General features: G+C 38.1%; 1 protein-coding gene across 2 annotated transcripts in view; it reads right to left on the bottom strand.

The window, feature by feature from the left end:
* The window catches only part of LOC121429275 (WD repeat-containing protein 47-like), a 29,931-nt gene extending 21,212 nt beyond the window's left edge, over positions 1–8,719 (bottom strand). For both annotated transcript variants that reach the window (XM_041626268.1, XM_041626267.1), the window contains exons 1-2: positions 8,624–8,719; positions 657–1,870 (exon numbers count right to left, since the gene is read on the bottom strand). In XM_041626268.1, the coding sequence (XP_041482202.1) occupies positions 657–1,725 (1,069 nt within the window). In that variant the 5' untranslated portion in view covers positions 1,726–1,870; positions 8,624–8,719. The remainder of the gene's footprint in view (positions 1–656; positions 1,871–8,623) is intronic.
* Positions 8,720–14,326: the final 5,607 nt, after the last annotated feature.

Consider the following 14,326-nt stretch of genomic DNA (forward strand, 5'->3'; position numbering starts at 1 on the left):
GGCAGAATTTAGCAGAGGATATAAAGCATGATTCTTGGAAAATTTCAACGATAGGTCTGTTTCTGTTTATGGTAACTCCTGTCGGAATTCGGCAGGACAGCGTTTTACTGGTAAATGCCAAGCTGGTACTTGTATATGACCAATTACCTACTAGTAGGAAACATTTTTCGTCTAGGTCCTTTATGGAGTGATAGCATTTGTGTATTGACAAAATTACATATAAATTTTATTATCACTTATCAATTTAAATACATATGATTCATAAAAAAGATTGTCAGGAAAGTTTTAAAAATTACATATAAATATGGCATACTGTACACGTAGGACTATTTATCACATTTCAATATCAAATCCATGGATTTGATTGGCTGAGAAGCACTGATCACAGAACATTGATATGGTAATAATCACTGGTTGTGCCAAGGGAATCTTTCATTCAAGACTATGATCAATTTTAAGAATCTGTTAGAATTGATTTTAGTAAATCACTCCACTCTGCTGGTATGAGATGGTAATGAAGTGGACTTTACTTTGTCAGGCAAATAGAACAAAACAAAAATGTGCCACATGACTATGACCAAGCTGGTCAAGCTGAATAAATGACTCTGAATGTCTCTTATGGAAATTATCTTAATAACAAAGAATGAACAACTAACCTGACAGCTGCATGTTGATCAAAGATCTTGAGAGCATTCCTGGATCACCTGTTCCATTATCCTCCTTTTTCTTAGCTTGGTTAAGTAAGCTCTCTAGATTTGGTGTGAGCGATTGCGAGAGGGCTCTGGAGCTTGACGAAAATGGCCTGCCTCTGTACAAAGTGGGTGTCGACGGTGATGGAGAAGGATACATTCTCGTCTTGCTTCCAGGAGTCGGTGTCATTGGAGTCATGATTTGCTCAGAGAAGGATGTGCTTGGCTTGATGATCTTGTTGACTGATATTTGTAAAGATCGCTGCTCGAAGGGTGTGGCAAAGGTGTCGAAAGGGAGACTCTGCAACCAGGATAACAAGCTCAGGTCGGCATCATCAGCTGGCGTCCCTGTCATCATGCTACGTAGGACAATCTGGCTAGTTTTCGCATCGCGGTTGATGGCTTTTTGTTGGCAATATTCAACACAGTTTTCAAACAACAATCCTTTTAGTATGAGCTGCACTAGCCTGTCTTTGCTGGCAGTGCTTTCATTCTCAGCTAAAGCCTTGTCCACTGGGAGAAATCTACTTACAAGAGGGTAGACAGACTGGAAGCACTGGACCCTTGCACTGCTGGGACTCCAGTCCTTGTACATATGATGATCTGTCAGCCGAGGGAGTGTCAACAATAGGCAGTAAGCGCTATACTCCTCTTTACTTGGGCAGTATGGTTCAAGCTCACTTAGACAACTTACAACCTCCTCACTGGAGAACTCCACTTGAAGGTGCTGGAAATCTTCACTTTTCATGCACAGCATCTCAAGGAACTTGTGCTTGAGGATAAGATATTGGAATGCCTTTGAGTCAAAGCTCTCAATGCTCTGTAATGGTTGGATGAATTCAAGAACATCATCCCACTGCCCATCCAGGATCAACTGTCTCAAGAAAAGGGCATCGTCTGAAAAGAGCCCATTGACGATTCCGCTCTCACGCTCTAGAGATCGCATCGACAGATAGAGCTCCCTTGTGTGGAGGAAGTCAAGAACCAGCTTGACTACCTCTGTTTCTTTTACTGTTACATTCACTGGTGAAGGCATCTTCACTTCTGTAGGGTTGACAACTCAATCAAACATCAATTAAATCTATCCTGGTTCAAGGCACTGCCTATGTTTTCTATCATCCACTGAAATCCTGCAGAATACAAATTTCCATCTTCCTCCATCAGACTGATTGATATGTTACCTGAAGAATAAAAGTAGAAATTAAAATTATACTGAAACAGTACTAAAAGAAATAAGGTCGGCCATTCATAAACCGTGATTTGACTTCCTGAGTGACCGCCAGAAGTACATGCAAAGCAACAATTCATATTATACAATGTTTTTTAATGCATAGGTGAAATACATATAAATAAGAGTTGAAGTAATTTGTTGTTCATACATGTGCCATTATTATTTTATAACTTTGTAAGCAGTAGAGGCACAGGTCTGAAAATAAGGATCGTCCCTTTTACGATTCTCATCGTTCATTATGATTTCTCCACACACAAAATCTACAATTTATCCACATGTCAAGTGCAGATACCTGGCTGACACTAATCGATAATCAATTGCACTAGTTTATCAGTTTCATAACAAGACTGTAGGAAGACGGCAAGTCAAAATAGACGAACTGGGGAATACTGAGGTCACATAATCTATTTGGCAAGAGTTCCAAATATCCCCCCTGCTAAAACAGAAAAGCGGTGCCTATAGTCTCCCTCTGCAATGCAGGTGAGACAAAAATGAATTAAGAAAAAAGAAAGAAAAAAGTATATCAGAAATGAAGATTTTATCTTACTAAACATGCAGCATGTGGCAAAAATAGTCAATCATGACTAATTGCCCCATAAAATGAAGAAATGGATGGATCATAATCGCTCAAAACAATTCCTCTATCAGCATTCTCTTGCTAGTACAGTGGACAGAGATCTTGATAACAGTTCAATGGAGGGGAGTTAGAGTCCCAACCAAGGTTAAGTTACAGGGAAAAAAAAGGTTTCAAGAAGCTACGCACCCACTTAATACGTGTTGTCTATGGGAAAATACGCACTCCACTGTAATGGGACTTCGGATTTCATTACAAGTTTTTTCTCTTTAACAGCGAAAATGAAGAGAAATATTGTATCATCTTTCTCCTGCATCTATATCATTACCTTTTCAGTCATTTGGAATACTATATGAGAAAAAACGACAAAAAAAGACCAAGTTTCATGAACTAGGTCCATATACTTTCTAAATTATGATGTCATTTTAAAGACTTCGGTTAAGATTTTGATGTTGATTCCCCCAACATGGTCTAAGTTCATTGACCCCAATGACCTTTGACCTTGGTTATGTGACCTGAAACTCAGGCAGGATTTTCAGTAATACTTGATTATTAAAGCTTATGTATGAGTTTCATGAACTACATGTCCATATATATACTTTATAAGTTATGATGTCATTTCAGAAACTTAACCTTCTGTTAAGATTTGGTGTTGATGCCGCCTTCGCCGTCGTCGGAAAAGCGGCGCCTATAGTCTCACTTGACGAAGTGTTGACGAAAATTACGATTAAGTTTTTGATGAAAATTATGCTTTTGTTGACAATTGATGATGATGACAAATAACATTGTTGATTATGGTAATGATGATAGTGATGGTGATAATGATGATGATTATGATAGTGATGAAGATGATGCTGCTGCTGTTTATGATGGTGATGATTATTATAATGTTGATGATTTTGGTGGTAAAAATGATGAGGATGGTGGTGGTTGTGGTAATGGAAGCGGTGGTGGTGCACGGTAGTGGTGATGATGATGATAATGATGATGATGATTTTGGTGGTGATGGTGGTGTGGTGGTGGTATTATAGTGGTGGTGGTGGTGGAGGTTGATAGAAATAGTGGTTGTGATCAATCATGAAAGAATAAAGAGAAAAGATCGATTAAAATCCCCCCAGCTCCTTTTTTGTGGGAGGGGGCCTGGGGGGAGGGGAGGCTGCATTGGAAGTTATGCATTTCAATCATATTCCACCTCTGAAGAGATGGCCACAGCTACTTAACATCCAGCCTCGAAAGCTCTCAATTTACTGAGCAAAATACAAGGTACTATGATGAAATTTATAAAACACTGATGAAAGCTTAACTCCTTGACAAGCCACACCTGGTTTACAACGTAGACGAATCTGGCTTCTACACCAAGCATGCCCCTCCTTGTATCGTTAGTGTGACAAAAAACACACAGACCATCACTTCATCTCGCTCATCAACGACGTTGCTTGCAAGCAAGCTAAAGGAAGTTGCTTCATCAACACTGAGACAGGGTGGAGCAACAGTCAAGTATTCAAGGAGATCTTCACTACCCATTTTTTGCCTCACATAGAGCACAGGAGAGGGCCAGAGGAATATGCCGTTCTCTTGTATGATGGCCACAAGAGCCACATCGGGAAACCAATCATTGAGGAAGCAAGGAAAAACAACGTAATTCTCTTTCTCCTACCACTGCACACCTCTCATCTCCTCCAACCTCTGGACGTCGGCTGCTTCGGCCCAATGAAGCAGCATTACAACGTTCAGTGCGCTTCATTTCTGGCAGAACACCCAGGAGAGGTGGTGTCAAGGTTCTCTGTATTACAAAGCTGATGTCTGCCGCATACCTGAAAGCAATGACGGCAAAAAGTCTACAGGCTGCCTTCAAGAAGCCTGGCATTTATCCATACAATAGGGATGCTGTAAATATATTAAGGGCAACCAAGCACCATGACATGTGCAACCACTGAAGTCCGAGAGATGCCGGAAGGCTCCACACCTGTCCAGCAGATGCTATTCCATAGGAGACCTTCACTGCCTGTTGAGAACAAATCAAGGAAGCGCCGATCATCTCCTTCTTACGAGGCTGGTGGTGTTGCCATCACAGAAAATGGCATTTTCCTCAAAATCTTTCAAGAAGATAAAGAGGACACAGCAGAAGAACAGCAAAAATGGAAAGAAGAAGACACCAATCACTCAAAACGACAATTGTGATCCTGGTACAAAGAGCAAACCATCAACATCAAGGGCACCCTTTACCTCAGCAATTCCAGCCAAGACGTCTTCAGACGAAGAGGAGGACGACCAATGTTGCCAATGCCACAGGCTATCACCACCATGTGAGAGATTACCTGGAATCATTATTGTGAACAGGGGCCAGTGTGATGCATGCAGCCACTGGGTACATCTGTAATTCTGTACCCCAACAGAGAGTATAAAGGATTCTGATTTTTTGTGCCCATGTTGCATCAGCAACCGAGAGTAGTAGATACGGGCTTGTGGTGCATAGATACTGTATGTAAAAATGTGAAAATATATATATATATATACTATATATATATATATATATATATATATATATATATATATATATAATATATATAAATGTAAATGTATAGATAAATACATAATTATGTCAATTTATAAATATGTGAAAATATGAATATGCAAATATGTAAGATGTAACAACATAAAATTTTGATATTTGAATGTACTGCATATATTGTTTACAATATTAATCATATAAATTGATGATGAAAAATATGGAATAGTAATTTGAAACTAAAAGACATTGCTCAGGGCAAAAGCAGGAAAAAAAGAATTAATTTTTTTAATGTTTTAAATCATTTAATCTCTAAACAAAACAGTTAAAACATAACTTAGAGGGAGTTTAATAGAGAGAATGTATAGAAATATCATGGTTATAGAGAGAACAACACGAAAAGAAAAAATAATAGAAAAAGATATATGAAGATGGAGAAGAGACAGAAAGCAAGAAAAAGGGGAAGAAGATGGAGAAGCTAGGGAAGAATAATTGAGATAAAAATTGAAATAGGCAAATTGACTGGTTGTCAAATAAAAAGAAGACCCCCCCCAAAAATAAATAAAGTATCTTGATTGATCGAGTGATTGGAAATTGATTTGATGGGAAAGGGATTGAAGGAGTAATTGACAGAGAGAGAGAAAGATGTACCAGCAGCGTATCAGAAATGCTAAAGCAACTCCAGTGGGCTATGCTTCAGGAAAGAAGGGCACAACAGCGAGCTAGCATGGTCTACTGCATCATCAACAAGCTTATTGACATCCCGGATGACAGTTTATTCCATCAACTGGACCATGTACACATGGAAATCCTGAAAATGTAAGTTCCAAATCCCATATGCCAGAACATAAATATATCAAAAGACACTCTTTCCTGGTGCTATCAGAAATTCAGACTATAGAAATCGCTCTCAGCAAAGATAGTCCACAGCACCTTCCTCACGTCTTTCAAGCAGGAGGTGCAGCAAAAAGAGGCTTGGTTAAGGCCTCTTCTATTTTTAGCCGCACATAGTTTTGAACAGATTTTTACTAGCACAATTCATTTGGGCACTTGACAATCACAACTAGTATGATAATATGCCAACGGTAGTCTGTTGTTGTGTGTCCGGACAAGTTGTATATCCAGACGATCTTTCAGAAAGTCATTTGGAAAAAATTACAAGCGAAGTTTCATCAATTTTTAGTACAAAATGTTAGGAAGTATTATAAAGAGCATAATAGAAGATGATTACAAGTATTGAATTAATATTTTTAGTGTAATCCAAAGACAAAAAAGAAGGCTTCAAAAAGATAAACTGTCTGGACACCCGACCCCCCATCCTACTTTACAGGAAGAAGAAGAAAGAGATAGGGGGATATGAATAGAGAGCGGAGGGGAAAAGGAGAAGGAAGATGGATATTTGACATGGATCAAAATTTCAATTCTGTTTATCAGTGCTAAGACACCGAACTGGTATGGTTCTGAGTGGTGCGTAGCTTTAGGACCCCTTTCAAAACGAGGAGAATATGATGTTCTTGAAAAAGACTGCAGAATTCCTAATTTTAGTAGGCCTAAGTCTTTGCTAATTTTATTTATGAAATGGTTTGGTGGTTTAGAATGAATTTCGCTTGTCATTTTCATCCAAAGAAAACAAAGTGCATAGGGCCATAGCCATAGGTTTACTTTAACGACCCCCCCCCCTCCCCAGGCATTACATTCGTCAGATTCGAATCATGTCATGAATCACTCAAAATCTGATTTGCATTCTCAACTCATCTCACAATCACATCACACGCACATTTGGTCTAAACGAAAGTATCCTTTGCCTTGGACAACCCAGCTATGGTATGCATGCATGAATAATGTGACATAGCCAGTGGTCGTGCGATTTATGAACTAAGCTTGTAACCGATTTTGCAATCGGCAACCGATTCCATTCGATTTCACCACAATCGGCGATCACTTGCCGATCTTCGATCATGCCCCTTGAAGGAAAAAATCGAAAATAAAAAATCGGCGTAGATCTAGTTACAGTGCGCGATCGTTCAGAACATATTTCAAGATTGTTTTTGAGGTGCTAGCTATTTAGAGGTCGCATTATTCAGGGAGAAAGACGCGGTATTATCTCTGACGATGTTTAAGAGGATAGATATCTTCTCTTCCAACTCATGGTGATAGCGGACCCCGCCGTGAACTTTTAAAAGTCGTACTATTTACGGAGCTCATTGCGTTACTCTCTTACATCGTTTAGGATGATATAAATCTTCTCTTCAACCTCGTGAGTCGTGGTGATAGCGGACCCCGCCGTGAACTTTTAAAAGTCGTACTATCGACGGAGCTCATTGCGTTACTCTCTTACATCGTTTAGGATGATATACATTCTATTTTCAACCTCGTGGTGATAGCGGACCCCGCCGTGAACTTTTAAAGATCGTGATAATGACGGAGCTCATTGCGTTACTCTCTTACATCGTTTAGGATGATATACATTCTATTTTCAACCTCGTGGTGATAGCGGACCCCGCCGTGAACTTTTAAAGATCGTGATAATGACGGAGCTCATTGCGTTACTCTCTTACATCGTTTAGGATGATATACATTCTATTTTCAACCTCGTGGTGATAGCGGACCCCGCCGTGAACTTTTAAAGATCGTGATAATGACGGAGCTCATTGCGTTACTCTCTTACATCGTTTAGGATGATATACATTCTATTTTCAACCTCGTGGTGATAGCGGACCCCGCCGTGAACTTTTAAAAGTCGTACTATCAACGCCATCGACGGAGTTCATTTCATTACTCTCTTACATCGTTTATGACTATATCTTCTCAACCTCAATGATATATTTGTCTTTGCAACTTTTCTTTTATATTTCTTCTTAGATATCAAAACATTTTAATAACATATTTCAAATCATCGTGCGTGCTTGCGTCTTCTACTACATTTTAATTGCACTTGCGACTTTAAGATGATGCGTCGTACGAGATCAATAGATCATTCAAATAATTCTAAATCGCTATCACCTAAAAATACTTTAAAAAGATGTCCCGCCGATCGTTCATGAACCTGTGATCTATGAGAAATATTTTCATTTTATTTTCCTTTGCGCCTTTGCTCGGAAGATGCGTCTTTCGTTTATCTTTCTAATAACAATCACTCTGTTTATTTTAATAACACCTCAAAACCCCTTTAAAACATGTTCCAAACGATCGCGCATGTTGGCGACTTCCATTCCAATGCATTCGTCTTTTTGACTTTGTCAGGAAGATGCGCGCGACCGCGAACAAAATTTTGATGTATTCCTTTGTTTTTAAACATCGCCGATTCGATTTTCGATTCGATTTCGATTTTAGAAGCTTAGCTGCCGATCCGATTTTCGATCTTATTTTTTATCCGATATACAACATTATTATGAACTCAATCATGGAAACGTGATAATCCCTGTAATAATCGTGTGCAAAGAATATCGCACGCGCCGACAATACAGTCAATTGGGCACTGACTTTAGCCGTAGCAGCCGCAGGGCACTGCCGTTTACGGAATTTCACTCACTAATTTGTGGATAATCAGACACCATTTAGCACATGAAAATCACTTCATACAGGGAAGACTTAATAATTTAAATATTAATGATACTTACATGAGCATATTCGGGCTATGTACGGTCTTATAACAAAATTAATCTCAGAATTCGGAATCGATCCACATCCGTTCTCCCGAAATGGGTATTTTGCTGCCATCTACGTTGGATTTATGCAATGCTTGGAAAATAAAACTCTGTAGGACCTACAATTTTATAAATTTAATGATTTCCCACATTATCTCATAGGCACACGCCCGGGCACACACATACTAAAATTACTATTTCCCTGTCATTGACTTTCAGGTAGTTCCGTAGTTCCTCACATATTGATATTTTTATTTCCTCAGCACGTTTATAAACTTCAAATAAGTAAGTGCCCCCCCCCAGGCTTCCCCATACATGCACTGACCGCTCCTGTAGATGGTCATCTCTCAATTACCGATTACCTTGGCCAATTACACCACTGAACATCATTTAAGGCAGTGGCGTACGCAGGTGGGGGGAGGACGGGTTACGGTGTTCAACCCCCCCCCCCCCGGGCCCTAAAAATGTTGAAGACCTTTCTTTTTGTAATTTTTTTTTGTTTTGGGGGGGGGGGTAGGAAACGACCTAAAATTTGTGGTGAAGATCTTTGGGGAGAGGGGGGATGTCAACATTTCATTCAGTAATTAAACTCCCCTTTCATAACCTGCGTATGCTACTGCATGAAAGTGTTTTGCTACTAAAACCTATTTTCCCACTCTTGACGATCAGTACGGCGTACAGATAGAATGGCTTAGCCCCCCCCGCCCCCTCCCCCAAAAAGAGAAGAAATTAACGACCAAGAAAAAGAGATGAAATTTCAGTGTTATGCTTGCTTCATTTTTTCGATTAAATTTAATCAGATCATATTTTTCTGGACATGACCTTAATTTACAATGGGCCCGATTAACCCATTAATACCCACTGATGTTACATTAGCAGGACATCAACATAGGCGGATCCAGGGGGCGAGGGGCCCTCCCCCCCCCCCCCATTGGCGGAGCAAAAAGAAAGGAAAGGTATAAAAAAAAGAGGAAAAATAGAAAAAAATAAGAGGAGGAAGACGTGTGAATAAAATAAGATGAGGGGAATACTTGGAAAATAAAAAGAATCTTTCATATCACTAATTTTTTTTGCTCGCGCTTCGCGCTCGCATTCCCTGTTAGGCGATTTACATATCTCGTTATAATGAAAAATATCAGCTCTTTATTAAGTGCGATCCATATCCACCTCACAATTTTCCTACAAACTGCTTGAAATATAGAGCTAAATTTGACTGTTTTTCAGATCGGAATATGGAATAGATTAATATTATTGATAATAGCCAGGGTAATAATATCCAATTAAGAGCATAGGGAAGCATTTGGCAATGATATGCGCTGTAAGCATGTTTGGATTATTATTATTAGTTTAAGCTCGCGCTTCGCGCTCGCTTTGATTTTTATGGTAAAACATGTATTTAGAATGCCTATAGGGCTAAATCTGAAACGCACGCGCATGTTTATTCAGATACTCAACTTGTTCTCTATGTAAATCATTATAGTTTCAGAGCACAACAAAATTTTATGCTCGCGCTTTGTGCTCGTATCATTAATGTAGGAAGATCCCCTATCACTAATCCTTATCAAAACATGAGCAGACTGTCCCGTTTTTTTAGGTCTAAATCTCGATTTTTTCGCCCGCGCTTTGCGCTAGCATCAATTGTTTAGTTGTATAGCTATTCTGTTCACGGTTACAAAAAATTGATTAAAATTTTCAATTGTTTGTATAGAAATGTTAAAAATTTTCAGCTCGCGCTTCGCGCTCGCATTATTTGATTGTTGAAATATATAAGGTCTTCATGGCTAAGTGCAAGTAGTTCTTAACAGGTACATTTCAATCAGTTTGAAACGTGTATAAAAAGTAAACCTTTGGAACAAATAGGCTTGTGTAGAAACAGAAAAATCAAAGAATAAGAATAAAGAAAGTTTGAGAAAAATCGGACAAATAATGAGAAAGTTATGAGCATTTGAATATTGCAATCACTAATGCTATGGAGATCCTCCCATTGGCAATGCGACAAGGATGTGTGATGTCACTGATGAACAACTTTCCCTTTGGTGGACTATAAAATACCCTCAAAATGACTCTTTTTGCTTTTTCTTATGATGATACAAACTCTTTATCCATGATGTATTCTTAAAAAAATATGTATTACATGCCCTCATGTAGAAAGAACACATGATCTATGGATAGATGTGATAAAAGAGGCAATTTAAGTGAAATATATACTGAAGTAATGGGGAGAGTTGTTCACGAGTGACATCACACATCTTTGTCGCATTGCCAATTTGCTATATCCATAGCATTAGTGATCGCAATATTCAAATGCTCATAACTTTCTCATTATTTGTCCGATTTTTCTCAAACTTTTGTTGATCTGTTTCTTTGATTTTTCTATTTTCACACAAGCTATCTTGTTTCAATGGTTTCATTCTCCTTTAATGTAAGGAAGCCCCCAATTACTCATCCTTTTCATGATTTACAAAACATAAATAGTGTCTCGTTTGTAGGTTTAATTAAATCTCGATTTTTTCCGCTTGCATCAGTTGTTTATATATAAACCGATTCTTTTTAAGTTTCACGTCTTCATGGCTAACTGCAAGAAGTCTGTTACAGATACCTTTTCCATCAGTTCATTTCTGCTCGCACTTCGCGTTCGTAGTAATTATTTATGCACTTTTTTCAGGATAACAAACATTACCCAGAACGTTCAAATTTTAAGGAAAATACATCAAAATTTCAACCAAAAAAAAAGAAAAAAAAGTATGGCTGAAAAAAATTCCGGGCCCCCTATTGGCGAAGGCTGGATCCGCCCCTGCATCAATAATATAAGATAATGAGATTCATATTGCAATATTCCCTCGAATTCAAACCACTTATTAAAGGAAAATTCTACCCCAACAAAAAGTTGGTTTGATAAGGAAAAAATCTAACAAGCCTTAGCGCTGAAAATTTCATCAGAATCGGATGTAAGATAAGAGAGTTATTACATTTTAAAAAGTTTATTTACAGAAGAGTTATATGCACATCCTGGTCGGTATGCAAATGACTGCATGACGCCACCCACTCGCTATTTATTTTGTATTATATGAAAAATTATAATTTTCTCCTCATGCATGTCATGTGAAACAAAATTTTATTTCTCCCTGAACATCTATAAACATACCATTACAGTTTATGGCTAAGTCAAGTTGGTCCTATTGTCAAATCTGTAAAAATTGAAATATTGTAATTCAAACAATAAAAACAAGAAATAGAGTGAGGGACATCATCGACTGTCTTATTTGCATATCACTGAGTTGTGCATGTAACTGTTAATTGTGAAAAATAAGCGAAATTCAAAACTGTCATAACTTTAATTCTCGCCTTAGTTTTACATTGGCCGATTTTGATGAAATTTTCAGTGTTATATGCTCGGCAGGATTCCCGGGTTGGATTTTTCTCCTTTTAGTCAAATTACAGTTTTTGTGTTGGACTCGACCTTTTAAATTGTCATATTTTGGTCAAAAGAACAAATAAAAACGTTAAGATGGATGAATAAGTAAACTAGTGCAAAAGGCCTATAGTACAAATTACTGGCGTAAATCCGTGTTGATGGGTGGGGAGATGACCGAAATATTTTGGCTTTTTTTTTCATTCATGTTTTTATAGATATGCAAGGAATTGTCAATGATATGTCCACAGTGGCGTACCGTGGGTCACGGCATTGGGGAGGGGGGCACCAGCAAAATTTTTGAATTACTGAGTGAGCGCGCTCAGTTGCCAGTTATACTGACCTAATAGAGACATTGTCATTAAACGGATATGTATCTCACTGATCAAATAATGCGAGCGCGAAGCGCAAGCTGATTTTTTGTTATTTTCACACCTTAAAAGGGACATTATAATCAACTTTGTGTAATCATGATAGGTACCTGTCTCGCTAAACAATGCGAGCTCGAAGCGCGAGCTGAAGTTTTCGTATATTTTGACCCCAAACAGCGAGATTTTAAGGAATATGTTTTAGGAATCCATTAAAAGTATGCATATCTCACCATAGTCATCTAATGCGAGTGCCAAGCGCTTGCTGATTTTATTAGATTTACATCTGAACACAAGAAACACTTTGTAGTCATTGCAATCATGATTATCATATACGCATCTCACTAATCAAATATTGCGAGTGCGAGCTGAAAATTTAGATTATTCAAACCTGAAGTGGGGCATTCTAAGGTTCAGTGGCGGACCGTGACCCGGAGGAGACAAAGCATTGGGGGGGGGGGGGCCACAGCATTGTTTCTTATGTAATGTAACATAACATGATTATAATGTAATATAATATTTTCTTCTTTCCCACTACGTTTCCCTTCCTTTCTCCCTCTTTTCTCCTTTTCCCCGTTTTTTGGGGTCAGCCGATTGGGGGTGGGGGGCACGTGCCCTCCATGCCATATGGCAAATACCCCTCAAATATTGACCCAATAATGGTTTAATGTTTTTATTAGAGATTACATTCAAAATTTTTGACATTCCATCTTAATCCCTTCCCAAAGACCCCAACATTGATGAATTGGAAGAAACGGGGATTTCTCTTCAATGTTATAATAAGGACATAAATATTTCGTTTGGAAATTGTGAACTGGCTCTTTATTTGCATTTCATGATTCAATAATGTTGTTTTATTTGTTAAGCCGTATTTCAGGAAGAATTTTCACAATAAAACAATTATCTATTATGATTTTTTTCCATTTCTTTCGTAAAAAGTGGGGGATGTTTGTACAGGCCATCCCCTCCTCGAAAAGAGGGGGGATATATCCCCCATCCCCCGGGATTTACGCCAGTGGTACAAATGATAACTCAAAATGCTTAAAAATGATTTAAATGATGTACCAAGCAACCAAGCACCCAAGCACGTTATGACGAGGGCATTCTACAGACAACAATAATGATTGGTAATAGTATAGCATGCATGCCATCAATAAATTGAAATTATAGATTCATAGTGATAAGAAAAGAGAGCAAACATGCACTGACCTCCTTAAAAGAAAGCCAAAGAGTCACATTCATCGTCAATGCACATGGTGACACAAAAATCGAAAAAAGTTAATGTAAGAAAAGGATATGTTATCATTCTCATTATCCCTGGTCATTATACTTTTAGGTAAATAGGTAAAAAGCGAATTGATTTTCCCCCTTACAAATTCTGGTGAATCATGGCATATATCCTTTATAGTTATCAACCTCAATGTCAGGACGGGACCACACGAATTTTAGGGGGCGCAGGAAACAAAATTTACAAGCAAAAAAAAAGGTTATCAACCAAAATTTCAGGGAGGGACCACCAAAAATTTTTGACAAGCAAAAAAAAGGTTAGCAAAAAAAATAGGGGAGGGGGGGACTGAGGTCGTCCCCATCTCAAATTTAGGGAGGACATGACCCCCATCCCCCCTCCCCGCTTCCGCCGTCTATGTTTTTTTTAAGGATGTTTTATTATATTCTCTCAAATCAAAATACACAATCACATTCTATAAACAATTTGTACAAACTATTTGAAACATAATTATAAATTATACAATAAATCCATTACAAATATAATTATACAAATTATACATCAAACTTCAAAAATACTAGAAATTAATACTAATGCGTTTCATCAATTACAAAATGACATATTAACAAAATATATGACATGATATGAGAGGAAAAAAAAGATTTAAAAAA

This window comes from Lytechinus variegatus, chromosome 15 (genome assembly GCF_018143015.1).
Source record: "Lytechinus variegatus isolate NC3 chromosome 15, Lvar_3.0, whole genome shotgun sequence".
Taxonomy (NCBI): Eukaryota; Metazoa; Echinodermata; class Echinoidea; order Temnopleuroida; family Toxopneustidae; genus Lytechinus; species Lytechinus variegatus.